Raw genomic sequence first — 17,055 nt, forward strand, 5'->3', positions numbered from 1 at the left:
CATCCAAATGCACTCTAGCAAACTTCAGACGGGCCTGGACATGTACTGGCTTAAGCAGGGGGACATGTCTGGCACTGCAGGATTTTAGTCCCTGGCGGCGTAGTGTGTTACTGATGGTAGGCTTTGTTACTTTGGTCCCAGCTCTCTGCAGGTCATTCACTAGGTCCCCCCGTGTCGTTCTGGGATTTTTGCTCACCGTTCTTGTGATCATTTTGACCCCACGGGGTGAGATCTTGCGTGGAGCCCCAGATCGAGGGAGATTATCAGTGGTCTTGTATGTCTTCCATTTCCTAATAATTGCTCCCACAGTTGATTTCTTCAAACCAAGCTGCTTACCTATTGCAGATTCAGTCTTCCCAGCCTGGTGCAGGTCTACAATTTTGTTTCTGGTGTCCTTTGACAGCTCTTTGGTCTTGGCCATAGTGGAGTTTGGAGTGTGACTGTTTGAGGTTGTGGACAGGTGTCTTTTATACTGATAACAAGTTCAAACAGGTGCCATTAATACAGGTAACGAGTGGAGGACAGAGGAGCCTCTTAAAGAAGAAGTTACAGGTCTGTGAGAGCCAGAAATCTTGCTTGTTTGTAGGTGACCAAATACTTATTTTCCACCATACTTTGCAAATAAATTCATTAAAAATCCTACAATGTGATTTTCTGGATTTTTTTTCTCAATTTGTCTGTCATAGTTGACGTGTACCTATGATGAAAATTACAGGCCTCTCTCATCTTTTTAAGTGGGAGAACTTGCACAATTGGTGGCTGACTAAATACTTTTTTTCCCCACTGTACATGTATACACTACCTCGACTAAAAGTATGTGGACACCTGCTCGTCGAACATCTCATTTCAAAATCATGGGCATTTATATGGAGTTGGTCCCCCTCTTTGCTGCTATAACAGCCTCCACTCTTCTGGGAAGGCTTTCCACTAGATGTTGGAACATTGCCGCGGGGACTTGCTTCCATTCAGCGGTCAAGAACATTAGTGAGGTCGGGCACTGATGTTGGGCAATTAGGCCCGCAGTCGGCGTTCTAATTCATCCCAAAGGTGTTCGATGGGGTTGAAGTCAGGGTTCTGTGCAGGCCAGTCAAGTTCTTCCACACCGATCTCTACAAACTATTTCTGTATGGACCTTGCTTTGTGCACTGGGGCATTGTCATGCTGAAACAGGAAAGGGCATTCCCAAACAGTTGCCACAAAGCTGGAAGCACAGAATCGTCTAGAATGTCATTGTATGCTGTACCGTTAAGATTTCCCTTCACTGGAACTAAGGGGCCTAGCCTGAACCATGAAAAACAGCCCCAGACCATTATTCCTCCTCAACCAAACTTTACATGTATTGGGGCAGGTAGCGTTCTCCTGGCATCCGCCAAACCCACATTTGTCCATCGGACTGCCAGATGGTGAAGCATGATTCATCACTCCAGAGAACGCGTTTCCACTGCTCCAGAGTCCAATGGCGACGAGCTTTACACCACTCCAGCCGACGCTTGGCATTACGCATGGTGATCTTAGGCTTGTGTGCGGTTGCTCGGACATGAAAATCCATTTCATGAAGCTCCCGACGAACAGTTATTGTGCTGACGTTGCTTCCAGAGGCAGTTTGGTAGTGAGTGTTGTAACCGAGGACAGATTATTTTTTACGTGCTACGCGCTTCAGCACTCGGCGGTCCCGTTCTGTGAGCTTGGGTGGCCTACCACTTCGCTGCTGAGCCGTTGTTGCTCCTACACGTTTCCACTTCATAATAACAGAAAATTGACGAACTGAGCTCTTCAGTAAGGCCATGTTTGTCTATGGAGATTGCATGACTGTGTGCTCGATGTTATACACCTGTCAGCAATGGGTGTGGCTGAAATTGCCGAATCCACTCATTTGAAGGGGTGTATTTTGTATGTACACATCCAGCCAAAAGTTTGGACACACCTACTCATTCAAGGGTTTTTCTTTATTTTTACTATTTATTACATTGTAGAATAATAGTGAAGACATCAACACTATAAAATAACACATATGGAATCATGTAGTAACCAAAAAAGTGTTAAACAAATCAAAATATATTTTATATTTCAGATTCTTCAAATAGCCACCCTTTGCCTTGATGACAGCTTTGCACACTCTTGGCATTCTCTCAACCAGCTTCATGAGGTAGTCACCTGGAATGCATTTCAATTAACAGGTGTGCCTTCTTAAAAGTTAACTTGTGGAATTTCTTTCCTTCTTAATGCGTTTGAGCCAATCAGTTGTGTTGTGACAAGGTAGCGGGGGTATACAGAAAATAGCCCTATTTGGTAAAAGACCAATTCCATATTATGGCAAGAACAGCTCAAATAAGTAAAGAGAAATGACAGTCCATCTTTACTTTAAGACATGAAGGTCCGTCAATACGGAACATTTCAAGAACTTTGAAAGTGCAGTCGCAAAAACCATCAAGCGCTATGATGAAGCTGGCTCTCATGAGGACCACTGTCACGACTTCCTCCGAAGCTGCCTCCTCTCCTTGTTCAGGCAGGCTTCAGCGTTCGTCGTCACTGGCCTTCTAGCCACTGCCGCTCCTCATCTCATCATTCCATTTGTTTTGTCTTGTTTATTACACACACCTGGTTCATATCCCCTCTTCAGTACCTGTATAAGTGTTCCCTCTGCCCCCTTGTCTTTGTGTGTGATTGATTATTGTGGAGGTTCGATTAGCTTGGTGGAGCTCCTTGTACTTTTGTATCGCCAGGATAATTCCCTGTGTGCCTTGTATTTTCCAGTGCGCCTGTTTTGCGCACTGGAGTGTTTGACGTGTTACTGTGTAACTCTGTGGTTGCGGAATAAAGCCTGTTATTCTGTGATTTACCCTCCTGCGCCTGACTCCTTCAACATCACTTCATCACAGAATCACATGGAGTCAGCAGGAGAGGAGCACATGCCTGGAGTCGTGGCACGGGTCCGGGAGCATTCGATGATACTAGCCAGCTTGGGAGAAGCGATGGATCGGGTTCTCCAGGTCGTCCAACGCCTGGAGAGGAGAGGACCCGATCTTTCAGGACCAGCTGAGCGACCGGATCCAGCCACCCACACCACAGCACCCAGAGGGATTCATATATCCCGACCACGGGATTTAGACGGGACAGCTGCCCTCTGCCAGGGATTCCTTCTACAACTGGAGTAATACCTTTCGAACATCAGTCCGGCTCCATCGGAGCGGGAAAAGGTGTCCGCCCTCGTCTCCTGTCTCTCGGGGGAAAGCCCTGGAGTGGGCCAACGCATTTTGGATTGAAGGAGGAGCCGCATTAGATAACTACCGGGAGTTCGCACTTTTTTTCCGGGCAGTCTTCGACCACCCGCCCGAAGGTAGAAAGGTGGGCGAGCGGCTGGTCCACCTGAGGCAGGGGACGAGGACCCCTCATTACTTCGCCCTGGAGTTTCAGACTCTAGCGGCTGGGTCCGGGTGGAACGAGCGGACCCTCATTGACCACTTCCGACGGGAGCTAGCCTGCTGGGACACCATGTTGTCCCTTAATCAACTGGTGGACATGGCCAGCTGGTTGGACAACCTACTGGCTGCTAGAGGACGTCCTGGAGGGGGCCTGCCCGTTCCCCCCTCCTGCCCGGATCACGAGATGATGGAGCTGGGTGGTGCGGCGATCCGGGAGGGCGGAGGACGACTGCGCCCAGTGTCACTCTCGTGGCTCGAGAGGACATTCTCCTGCACGCTGTCTTCAGCGTTCTTTTGGGTCTGGAGTCGGCAGGCAGGGCACTCTCGCGTCACCCCAGGTATCGAACACCCACACTCGTTCAGAGCCCTCTGCTGCACACTGTACCCTACCCATCAACTTTCCTGTTTACACAGTAGTTCCCCAGTGTAAGGCGCTGGTCGATTCAGGCGCAGCTGGGAACTTTATGGACAGGTCATTTGCATGTAGTCTAGGCATTACATTGGTTCCCCTATCCATTCCACTCCCCAACAGAGCACTTGACAGTCGACCATTAGGGTCCGGGTTCGTTAGGGACGTTACAGCACCAGTCACTATGATTACGCACGAGAATCATCGAGAGCAAGTCACTTTGTTTATTATTGAGTCTTCTGATTTCCCTGTTGTGTTAGGTCTTCCCTGGTTAGCACTACACAACCCCACCTGTTCATGGCCGCAGAGGGTTCTCACGGGGTGGTCGCGAGAGTGTCAGGGTAGGTGTCTAGGTGTTTCCGTTGGTGCAACCACGGTGGAAAGTCCAGACACTACCTCCACCGTGCGCATTCCCCCCAAATACCTCGATTTGGCGCACGCTTTTTCCAAAACGCAGGCGATAAAATTACCACCTCATCGGGCAGGGGATTGGGGGATAAACCTCCGGGTAGACGCTGTGCCTCCCAGGAGTCATGTGTATCCCCTGTGACAGGCTGAAACAGAGGCTATGGAGACATACATCTCCGAGTCCCTGTGCCAATGGTTCATACGTCCCTCCACTTCGCCCGCCACCTCAGGTTTCTTTTTTATGAAGAAGAAGGACGGAGGTCTGTGCCCTTGCATTGATGAATGCTCCATCCGTCTTCCAGTCCTTTGTGAACGAGGTGTTTCGGGACATGCTTGGTCGCGGTGTAGTGGTCTACATCGATGACATTCTGGTGTATTCCGCTATGCGCGCCGAGCACGTGTCCCTGGTTCACAAAGTGCTAACCCGACTGTTGGAACATGATCTTTATGCCAAAGTGTCTGTTTTTCCAACAATCCGTCTCCTTCCTCGGATACCGCATTACCACCTCAGGTGGGGAGATGGAGGGAGATCGCATTTCACCCATGCGTAATTGGCTGACTCCAACCACGGTTAAGGAGGTGCAGCACTTTATTGGCTTTGCCAACTACTATCTGAGGTTTACCCGGTGTTTTGGCAAGTTTGCAGCTCCCATCACATCTCTGTTGAAGGGTGGGCCGTCCCGGCTCCGCTGGTCTGCTGAGGCTGACAGGGTCTTCAGTAACCTGAGGGTTCTGTTCACCTCAGCCCCGGTACTGGCCCATCCCAATCCATCACTACCGTTCGTAGTGGAGGTGGATGCGTCCGAGGTAGGGATAGGCGCTGTCCTATCTCAACGCTCGGGTACACCACCCAAGCTCCGCCCCTGTGCCTTCTTCTCCAAGAAGCTCAGCCCGGCGGAGCAGAACTACGATGTTGGTGATCGGGAGCTGTTGGCTGTTGTCCGAGCCCTGACCGTGTAGAGGCTCTGGCACGAGGGAGCGAAACACCCTTTCCTCGTCTGGACGGACCACCGTAACCTGGAGTACATCCGGGCAGCGAGGAGGCTGAACCCTCGCCAGAGCAGGTGGGCCCTATTCTTCACCCGGTTTGATTTTACACTATCATACATCCCGGGTACGAAGAACGTGAAGGCAGACACACTGTCACGGCTGTACGACCCAGAGGAGAGGCCTATATACAACACCCCCATACTCCCGGCCTCCTGCATTGCGGAGACGGTAGTATGGGCAATGGACGCGGACATAGAGCGGGCGTAACGCACAGCGCCATCTCCACCTCAGTGTCCAGCTGGGCTGCTGTACATGCCGTCTCTTGTCCGTGACCATCTGATATATTGGGCACACACATCCCCCTCCTCTGGTCACCCAGGTATCAGTCGTACAGTGCGCTGCCTGACCAGAAAGTACTGGTGGCCTACCTTGGCTAAGGGAGTGAGGGTGTATGTCTCCTCCTGCTCGGTGTGCGCCCAGAGTAAGGCACCTAGGCACCTCCCAGCGGGCAAGTTACAGCCCCTACTAGTTCCACAATGGCCATGGTCCCACTTGAGTATTGACTTCCTTACTGATCTTCCCCTCTTTCAAGGTAACATCACCATCCTGGTCGTTGTGGACAGCTTTTCCAAAGCCTGCCGCACTCCCCACGGCCCTGCAGACTGCGGAGGCCCTGTTTACACACGTCTTCCGGCACTACGGGGTGCCAGAGGAGTGTCTGACCGGGGTCCCCAGTTCACATCCAGGGTCTGGAAGGCGTTCATGGAACGTCTGGGGGTCTCGGTCAGCCTGACCTCTGACCACCGTGGCATCAGAGACATACCGAGGCTCCTGCGGTGGATGACTGGTTTCGGCGTGTGGAGGAGGCGTGGAACGCTGCTCACGTCCACCTCCAACGCGCCGTAGGTCGCCAGAAGGCCAACGCTGACCGCCACCGTAGTGAGGCCCCGGTCTTTGTACCGGGTGATCGTGTCTGGCTCTTGACCAGGAATCTGTCCCTCCGCCTTCCCTGCCGGAAGCTGAGCCCGCGGTTTATGGGGCCATTCAAAGTCCTGAGGAGAATAAACAAGGTTACCTATAGGTTATTACCCCTGCCAGATTATCGTATTAACCTCTCGTTCCATGTGTCTCTCCTCAGGCCGGTGGTGGCTGGTCCGCTCCAGGAGTCTGAGGTGCGGGAGGTCCCTCCACCCCCTCTGGACATCGAGGGGACCCCGGCGTACTCTGTCCGTTCCACTCTAGATTCGAGGCGTCGGGTACCTTCAGTACCTCGTGGAGTGGGAGGGGTACAGTCCGGAGGAGCAGTGCTGGGTCCCCGTGAGGGATATCCTCGATCCCTCCCTGTTTCGGGATTTCCACCGTCGCCATCCGGCTCGTCCTGCTCCGAGTCCTCCTGGTCGTCCCCGAGGCCGGTGTCGGCGCGCTGCTGTTACTGCGCATCAAGGGGGGGGTACATGTCACGAATTCCTCAGAGGCTGCCTCCTCTCCTTGTTTGGGCAGGCTTCGGCGTTCGTTGTCACCGGCCTTCTAGCCACTGCCGCTCCTCATCTCATCATTCCATTTGTTTTGTCTTGTTCATTACACACACCTGGTTCATATTCCCTCATCAGTACCTGTATAAGTGTTCCCTCTGCCCCCTTGTCTTTGTGTGTGATTGTTTATTGTGGAGAGTATGTAGCTCGGTGGAGCTCCTTCTATTTTTGTATTCTTGGGATAATTCCCTGTGTGCCTTGTATTTTCCAGTGTGACTGTTTTGCGCACTGGAGTGTTTGACGTGTTACTGCGTAACTCTGTGGTTGCGGAATAAAAACTGTTATTCTGTGATTTACCCTCCTGCGCCTGACTCCTTCAACATCACCTCATCACAACCACCACAGGAATGGAAGACCCAGAGTTACCTCTGCTGCAGAGGATAAGTTCATTAGAGTTACCAGCCTCAGAAATTGCAGCCCAAATAAATGCTTCACAGAGCTCAAGTAACAGACACATCTCAACATCAACTGTTCAGAGAGGACTGTGTGAATCAGGCCTTCATGGTCGAATTGCTGCAAAGAAATGACTACTGAAGGACACCAATAAGAAGAAGCGACCTGCTTGGGCCAAGAAACATGAGCAATGGACATTAGACCGGTGGAATTGTGTCCTTTGGTCTGGAGTACAAACTGGAGATGTTTGGTTCCAAACGCTGTGTCTTTGTGAGACGTGTGTATGTGTCTTACATGATTCCATATGTGTTATTTCATAGTTTTGATGTCTTCAGTATTATTCTACAATGTAGAAAATAGTAAAAATAAAGTAAAACCCTGGAATGAGTAGGTGTGTACAAACTTTTGACTGGTACTGTATGTATATATATATATATATATATATATATATATATATATATATATATATATATATATATATATATATACACAAACACATACACAGTGCATTCGGAAAGTATTCAGACCCCTTGACTTTTTCCACATTTTGTTACGTTACAGCCTTATTCTAAAATGGATAAAATAAAATAAATGTCCTCATCAATCTACACACAATACCCCGTAATGAGAAAATGAAAACAGATGATTAGACATTTTTGCTAATTTATTAAAAAATAAAAAACTGAAATATCACATTTACATACAGTGGGGAAAAAAGTATTTAGTCAGCCACCAATTGTGCAAGTTCTCCCACTTAAAAAGATGAGAGAGGCCTGTAATTTTCATCATAGGTACACGTCAACTATGACAGACAAATTGAGGAAAGAAATTCCAGAAAATCACATTGTAAGATTTTTTATGAATTTATTTGCAAATTATGGTGGAAAATAAGTATTTGGTCAATAACAAAAGTTTCTCAATACTTTGTTATATACCCTTTGTTGGCAATGACACAGGTCAAACGTTTTCTGTAAGTCTTCACAAGGTTTTCACACACTGTTGCTGGTATTTTGGCCCATTCCTCCATGCAGATCTCCTCTAGAGCAGTAATGTTTTGGGGCTGTCGCTGGGCAACACGGACTTTCAAATCCCTCCAAAGATTTTCTATGGGGTTGAGATCTGGAGACTGGCTAGGCCACTCCAGGACCTTGAAATGCTTCTTACGAAGCCAAAGAAAGACCCAGCCACGTTTCATCTTCAATGCCCTTGCTGATGGAAGGAGGTTTTCACTCAAAATCTCACGATACATGGCCCCATTCATTCTTTTCTTTACATGGATCAGTCGTCCTGGTCCCTTTGCAGAAAAACAGCCCCAAAGCATGATGTTTCCACCCCCATGCTTCACAGTAGGTATGGTGTTCTTTGGATGCAACTCAGCATTCTTTGTCCTCCAAACACGACGAGTTGAGTTTTTACCAAAAAGTTCTATTTTGGTTTCATCTGACCATATGACATTCTCCCAATCCTCTTCTGGATCATCCAAATGCACTCTAGCAAACTTCAGACGGTCCTGGACATGTACTGGCTTAAGCAGGGGTACACTGCAGGATTTGAGTCCCTGGCGGCGTAGTGTGTTACTGATGGTAGGCTTTGTTACTTTGGTCCCAGCTCTCTGCAGGTCATTCACTAGGTCCCCCCGTGTGGTTCTGGGATTTTTGCTCACCGTTCTTGTGATCATTTTGACCCCACGGGGTGAGATCTTGCGTGGAGCCCCAGATCGAGGGAGATTATCAGTGGTCTTGTATGTCTTCCATTTCCTAATAATTGCTCCCACAGTTGATTTCTTCAAACCAAGCTGCTTACCTATTGCAGATTCAGTCTTCCCAGCCTGGTGCAGGTCTACCATTTTGTTTCTGGTGTCCTTTGACAGCTCTTTGGTCTTGGCCATAGTGGAGTTTGGAGTGTGACTGTTTGAGGTTGTGGACAGGTGTCTTTTATACTGATAACAAGTTCAAACAGGTGCCATTAATACAGGTAACGAGTGGAGGACAGAGGAGCCTCTTAAAGAAGAAGTTACAGGTCTGTGAGAGCCAGAAATCTTGCTTGTTTGTAGGTGACCAAATACTTATTTTCCACCATAATTTGCAAATAAATTCATAAAAAATCCTACAATGTGATTTTCTGGAATTTTTTTCCTCAATTTGTCTGTCATAGTTGACGTGTACCTATGATGAAAATTACAGGCCTCTCTCATCTTTTTAAGTGGGAGAACTTGCACAATTGGTGGCTGACTAAATACTTTTTTCCCCACTGTAAGTATTCAGACCCTTTACTCAGTACTTTGTTTAAGCACCTTTGGCAGCGATTACAGCCTTGAGTCTTCTTGGGTATGACGCTACAAGCTTGGAACACCTGTATTTGGAGAGTTTCTCCCATTCTTCTCTGCAGATCCTCTCAAGCTCTGTCAGGTTGGATGGGGAGCGTCGCTGCACAGCTATTTTCCGGTCTCTCCAGAGATGTTAGATCGGGTTCAAGTCCAGGCTCTGGCTGAGCCACTCAAGGACATTCAGTGACGTGTCCCGAAGCCACTCCTGTGTTGTCTTGGCTGTGTGCTTATGGTCGTTGTCCTGTTGGAAGGTGAACCTTCACCCCAGTCTGACTTCCTGAGTGCTCTGGAACAGGCTTTCACCAAGGATCTCTCTGCACTTTGCTCCGTTCATCTTTCCCTCGATCCTGACTAGTCTCCCAGTCCCTGCCACTGAAAAACATCCCCACCGCATGATGCTGCCACCACCATGCTTCACCGTAGGGATGGTGCCAGGTTTCCTCCAGACGTGATGCTTGGCATTCAGGCCAAAGAGTTCAATCTTGGTTTCATCAGACCAGATAATCTTGTTTATCATGGTCTGAGAGTCTTTAGGTGCCTTTTGGCAAACTCCAAGCGGGCTGTCATGTGCCTTTTACTGAGGAGTGGCTTCCGTCTGCCCACTCTACCATAAAGGCCTGATTGGTGGAGTGCTGCAGAGATGTTTGTCCTTCTGAAAGGTTCTCCCATCTCCACAGAGGAACTCTTGAGCTCTGTCAGAGTGACCATCGGGTTCTTGGTCACCTCACTGACCAAGGCCCTTCTCCCCAAATTGCTCAGTTTGGCCGGGCGGCCAGCTCTAGGAAGAGTCTTGGTGGTTCCAAACCTCTTCCATTTAAGAATGATGGAGGCCACTGTGTTCTTGGGGACCTTCAATGCTGCAGAAATTGTTTGGTACCCTTCCCCAGATCTGAGCCTCTACACAATCCTGTCTCTGAGCTCTACGGACAATTCCTTCGACCTCATGGCTTGGTTTTTGCTCTGACATGCACTGTCAACTGTGGGACCTTATATAGACAGGTGTGTGCCTTTCCAAATCATATCCAATCAATTGAATTGACCATAGGGGGACTCCAATCAAGTTTTAGAAACATCTCAAGGATGATCAATGGAAACAGGATGCACCTGAGCTCAATTTCGAGTCTCATAGCAAAGGGGCTGAATACTTATGTAAATGTTATATTACGTAAATGTGATATTTCCGTTTTATTTTATTTTATACATTTGCAAAAATATATATATTTTTTTTTTTTTCACTTTGTCATTATGGGGTATTGTGTGTAGATTGATAATATTTTATTTTATTTTCATCCATTTTAGAATAAAGCTGTAACGTAACAAAATGTTGAAAAAGTGAAGGGGTCAGAATACTTTCCGAATGCACTGAATATCTATTATTTTGGAGGGTTGGAGGGGGTGGGCTTCGCTCAGACCTTGTGGGGGGCACGAAACTGCATTACGCCACTGATGTACTTCTACATCATCCTACAGAAATCCTACCCTATGTGATCTGTCTCGAACAAGGCTTACTTACAGTTAAAGTCGGAAGTTTACATACACCTTAGCCAAATACATTTAAACTCAGTTTTTCACAATTCCTGACATTTAATCCTAGTAAAAATTCCCTGTTTTAGGTCAGTTAGGATCACCACTTTATTTTAAGAATGTGAAATGTCAGAATAATAGTAGAGAGAATGATTTATTTCAGCTTCTATTTCTTTCATCATATTCCCAGTGGGTCAGAAGTTTACATACAGTGGGGGAAAAAAGTATTTAGTCAGCCACCAATTGTGCAAGTTCTCCCACTTAAAAAGATGAGAGAGGCCTGTAATTGTCATCATAGGTACATGTCAAGTATGACAGACAAAATGAGATTTTTTTTCTCCAGAAAATCACATTGTAGGATTTTTAATGAATTTATTTGCAAATGATGGTGGAAAATAAGTATTTGGTCAATAACAAAAGTTTCTCAATACTTTGTTATCTACCCTTTGTTGGCAATGACACAGGTCAAACGTTTTCTGTAAGTCTTCACAAGGTTTTCACACACTGTTGCTGGTATTTTGGCCCATTCCTCCATGCAGATCTCCTCTAGAGCAGTGATGTTTTGGGGCTGTTGCTGGGCAACACAGACTTTCAACTCCCTCCAAAGATTTTCTATGGGGTTGAGATCTGGAGACTGGCTAGGCCACTCCAGGACCTTGAAATGCTTCTTTACGAAGCCACTTCTTCGTTGCCCGGGCGGTGTGTTTGGGATCATTGTCATGCTGAAAGACCCAGCCACGTTTCATCTTCAATGCCCTTGCTGATGGAAGGAGGTTTTCACTCAAAATCTCACGATACATGGCCCCATTCATTCTTTCCTTTACACGGATCAGTCATCCTGGTCCCTTTGCAGAAAAACAGCCCCAAAGCATGATGTTTCCACCCCCATGCTTCACAGTAGGTATGGTGTTCTTTGGATGCAACTCAGCATTCTTTGTCCTCCAAACACGACGAGTTGAGTTTTTACCAAAAAGTTCTATTTTGGTTTCATCTGACCATATGACATTCTCCCAATCCTTTTCTGGATCATCCAAATGCACTCTAGCAAACTTCAGACGAGCCTGGACATGTACTGGCTTAAGCAGGGGGACACGTCTGGCACTGCAGGATTTGAGTCCGTGGTGGCGTAGTTTGTTACTGATGGTAGGCTTTGTTACTTTGGTCCCAGCTCTCTGCAGGTCATTCGCTAGGTCCCCCGTGTGGTTCTGGGATTTTTGCTCACCGTTCTTGTGATCATTTTGACCCCACGGGGTGAGATCTTGCGTGGAGCCCCAGATCGAGGGAGATTATCAGTGGTCTTGTATGTCTTCCATTTCCTAATAATTGCTCCCACAGTTGATTTCTTCAAACCAAGCTGCTTACCTATTGCAGATTCAGTCTTCCCAGCCTGGTGCAGGTCTACAATTTTGTTTCTGGTGTCCTTTGACAGCTCTTTGGTCTTGGCCATAGTGGAGTTTGGAGTGTGACTGTTTGAGGTTGTGGACAGGTGTCTTTTATACTGATAACAAGTTCAAACAGGTGCCATTAATACAGGTAACGAGTGGAGGACAGAGGAGCCTTTTAAAGAAGAAGTTACAGGTCTGTGAGAGCCAGACATCTTGCTTGTTTGTAGGTGACCAAATACTTATTTTCCACCATAATTTGCAAATAAATTCATAAAAAATCTTACAATGTGATTCTCTGGATTTTTTTCTTCTCAATTTGTCTGTCATAGTTGACGTGTACCTATGATGAAAATTACAGGCCTCTCTCATCTTTTTAAGTGGGAGAACTTGCACAATTGGTGGCTGACTAAATAATTTTTTCCCCACTGTACACTCAACTAGTATTTGGTAGCATTGCCTTTAAATTGAAGTGAATTTTGGCCCATTCCTCCTGACAGAGCTTGTGTAACTGAGTCATGTTTGTAGGCCTCCTTGCTCGCACACGCTTTTTCAGTTCTGCCCTCAAATGTTCTATAGGATTGAGGTCAGGGCTTTGTGATGGCCACTCCAATACCTTGACTTTGTTGGAAGTATGCTTGGGGTCACTGTCCATTTGGAAGACCCATTTGCGACCAAGCTTTAACTTCCTGACTGATGTCTTGAGATGTTGCTTCAATATATCCACATAATTTTCCATCCTCATGATGCCATCTATTTTGTGAAGTGCACCCCCACATCATGATGCTGTCACCCCTGTGCTTCACGGTTGGGATGGTGTTCTTCGGCTTACAAGCCACCCCCCTTTCTCCTCCAAACATAACGATGGTCATTATGGCCAAACAGTTATATTTTTGTTTCATCAGACCAGAGGACATTTCTCAAAAAAGTACGATCTTTGTCTCCATGTGCAGTTGCAAACCGTAGTCTGGCTTTTTTATGGCGGTTTTGGAGCAGTGGCTTCTTCCTTGCTGAGCGGCCTTTCAGGTTACGTCGATATAGGACTCATTTTACTGTGGATATAGATAGGTAGGCCTTGAAATACATCCACAGGTACACCTTCAATTGACTCAAATGATGTCAATTAGCCTATCAGAAGCTTCTAAAGGCATGACATCACTTTCGGGAATTTTCCAAGCTGTTTAAAGGCACAGTCAACTTAGTGTATGTAAACTTCTGACCCACTGGAATTGTGATACAGTGAATTATAAGTGAAATAATCTGTCTGTAAACAATTGTTGGGAAAATGACTTGTGTCATGCACAAAGTAGATGTCCTTACTGACTTGCCAAAACTATAGTTTGTTAACAAGAAATCTGTGGAGTGGTTGAAAAACAAGTTTTAATGACTCCAACCTAAGTGTATGTAAACTTTCGACTTCAACTGTACATGCAAAATAAGCCTATATACTGTACATACTACATGGAAAATATCTGCTGATGGTATTCTGGTCTCCTCTTCAACTTGTGTCATCTAGTCACACTGATGCTAGAGACCATCAGTCTAACAGTTATCTACACACACACAGGTCTTCAGCTGAGCATTCTGTGTGTGTGTGTGTGTGTGTGTGTGTGTGTGTTACAAATGAATAATGAGTAGCAAATGAATATTAATAGCAAACACACAGTAGGCTAGGCTACATTATACAATTTACAAAAGACCATATGGGGAGGGAATGCAACTATTCTTCATCACGTGAGGCATATGATTCACTAAGATTCGGCGTTGTTGTAACATTAATCATGAATGTAGCATGCAAACTCGAGCTTGCACAATCCATTTTACTGTCTCATCCGTGGGAAAATGTTTACGTTTTATTTACATTGTGCTCCAACAGCGCAACCGACCATTTAAAAGGTGTGGCGATACAAATTATTCAGGAGTTATGGAAACACGTTAACTCAATATGCTTTCATCCCATCACCCCGCCTCTAAAGCACAGTATATTACTACTCTATTGTCATTTATTTTTCTATTGGAATATTCTCTATGGAATAAGTGATTATTGTATTTTCAACTAGGGCTCGCCGATTAAACTGCTATTTAGCAGGTGTTGTGGTCCATTATCGCGAAAGAATGATGGATCTTTCTCTGACTCTATGTCACGTGAAAAGACCACTATAGTCACTGCAGCTGCTTATCCTCACACGTCACGCCCATCGTGGAATCAAAGTGTAAAAAGCAATGGAATCCCTTATCATCTGAAAGGGATACAATTTACAGATCACCAAAAGAGAATGTAAAAAGTATGAACGTGGTGTTTCGCTTCATCGTAAAAAGAGATGGCCCCTCTAGTATAGCTACAATCTGATGGCCCAATCTCACGCACACCGTGCGAGGGCGGGCGTGGAATCTTCATCAATGAAAATCTTCAGTTTGGTGGATACAATATGCTTACGCACGCTATAATTATACAGTATAGAGCTGTGACCATTCACGATTTAAAATGTCTACCTTCTCTTTATAGCTTATACAGTAGCCGACTGCCTTCCTTTAGCTTACCCGCCTATTAACGTGAGGTTTCAGCCATTTATGCATGACTGCTGCATCACATTTGTAAAAGTAACCTATTCACCAAATGGCTACATTGTAAAACTAGGAATCCTCTAGCCTATATGGACAATATGTGTTGACAACGATATTGTAAATAAATAATTTAAAACACCAGCTGTAGCCTATTTTCTCCACACTCTGACAAACGGCCACTATAGGCTATAGCTGATCATCCCGCTATAGCCTACGCTACATTACATCCATCACGATAAATAAATATCCTGGAAACAGAAACAATGTAGTTTTATTGTCACGGTTCTGCAGAGAACTGTCCCAGATAGTACCTGTTAATCCCCGGGCCGGGTCCGGCCCCCGTCCCTCCCGTTGGCGCACCATTGCTGGGCTTGATGAGCTGTCCAGAGCCTGCTGGTGCTGAAATGGAAGTCGAAGCCCCCGCGGAAGGAACAGCGGAGCCGGGCTGTCCCGGCTGGCCCTCTCCCTCGATGCTGCCTTCGTTCCCCATCGTCTCGGGAGATGATTCGGAGGAGAGAAACGAAGTTGTAGAGGGTTCTACAGTTAGAATAAAAACTCAGAAGAAACTCAACGCTGCTCCCCTTCCGCCATCATCACCTATAATTCTGTTTCCTGCACGGAGCACGCGCACAGAGGACGCGAGCTGACGCAAAAGGGAGTGAGCACGTACGGGCGCGTGCCCTAAATCCTCGTTTGTGTCGCCTGCCAAGACACTTGAACCCACCGAACCTCTATGAAAAACATACATTTTCCAATATAAGAGGCAATCTGAACATTAAACTGTCATTCATCTCCATTTTCCACTGCATGTTACGTAGGTAGGCCTAGTGTTTGTTATAGGCCTACTATGCTCCATGGAGAGGCTTGTCTCTCTAACAGTGGACCAATTACAGTGGTGCTCTCCAGGTTGTGCAACCTGTTATGCTCTGAGACAGATTGAAAATAATGTGCACTAAATAGAATCTACCAAATCTTCAAATGAAGCCTGCACTTTCTCTTCCTCTTTAAAAGGCTACATTCTCAAAGGGCACTAGACAGAGCATGCATCCCAAATGGCACCCTATTCCCTATTTAGTGCACTACCTTTGACCAGGGCCCATAAAGCTCTGATCAAAAGTAGTAAACTATGTAGAGAATAGGGTGGTATTTGGGAGGCTGACAGATTCCCTGTCCCCCTGTCTGTCCTCTCTGGCCACTGTTTCTGTGACTATTGATCAGTTGACTATTGATCAGCTCCAGGCGCTGTGCTCAGCTCTGCAGGACCCAACGGATGTCATTTCCTCCCAAGCCAAGGCTACTCCATCATTGATAGGGCTATCTACAATCTCTCCCCTCAGCACCACTATCATTCATTCACACTCCTGCGAAAAACCCGGTCGTCACTAGCTTCTATAGCCACAAAGTCATAAACCCTGCCTATTTCACAAAGTATCTTCTTAAAGTTAGATTTTAAACCTAACCTTAACCACACTGCTAACCTTATGGCTAACCCTAACCTTAAATGAACATAAATGATAGAGGTGGTAAATAATAATCATGTAGAGCATGGCCGGCTGGCCCATTAGGCAGGATTAGGCTACCGCCTAGAGCGGCATTTTGAAGAGGGCGGCATTTTCCGAGCTAAACTGACCAAGACGCACCTCTAACAACACATAACACCTCACATTATTCTGCCCAAAAACAATGATAACTTCTCTCACCCAGTGGCATAAGGGCTATTTAGGTGAGTGCTGATGCCGCCCCAAGATAAGCAGTGCCCACAAAATATTTATCTTATCCATGCCCTGCGCGCCTTTCGAGGGTGCTGTTGAAGAGACGCAGCGCAGCAGCATACTGAAAACAGGCATAGGGTCAGGGCTTAAGTTAAGGTTAAAATGAGGTATAGTTTCAGTGAGGTTAAGGTTAGGATTAGGGTTAAGGAAAGGCATAAACGTTAACATCGGGTTAGCATACCGCCATCTGCCGCCATTCATTTCCTGCCTAAAATAACAAAAAATAAAATGTCAACTCAATTCAATCAATCAATTTTATTTTATATAGCCCTTCATACATCAGCTAATATCTCGAAGTGCTGTACAGAAACCCAGCCTAAAACCCCAAACAG

At 46.4% G+C, this 17,055-nt stretch overlaps 1 protein-coding gene across 2 annotated transcripts in view; it reads right to left on the reverse strand.

Annotated features, from left to right (window-relative positions):
* bsnb (bassoon (presynaptic cytomatrix protein) b) overlaps positions 1-15,527 on the reverse strand; it is a 147,207-nt gene extending 131,680 nt beyond the window's left edge. For both annotated transcript variants that reach the window (XM_041887189.2, XM_045222991.1), the window contains exon 1: positions 15,263-15,527. In XM_041887189.2, the coding sequence (XP_041743123.2) occupies positions 15,263-15,441 (179 nt within the window). In that variant the 5' untranslated portion in view covers positions 15,442-15,527. The remainder of the gene's footprint in view (positions 1-15,262) is intronic.
* Positions 15,528-17,055: the final 1,528 nt, after the last annotated feature.

This window comes from Coregonus clupeaformis, chromosome 10, assembly GCF_020615455.1.
Source record: "Coregonus clupeaformis isolate EN_2021a chromosome 10, ASM2061545v1, whole genome shotgun sequence".
NCBI lineage: Eukaryota > Metazoa > Chordata > Actinopteri > Salmoniformes > Salmonidae > Coregonus > Coregonus clupeaformis.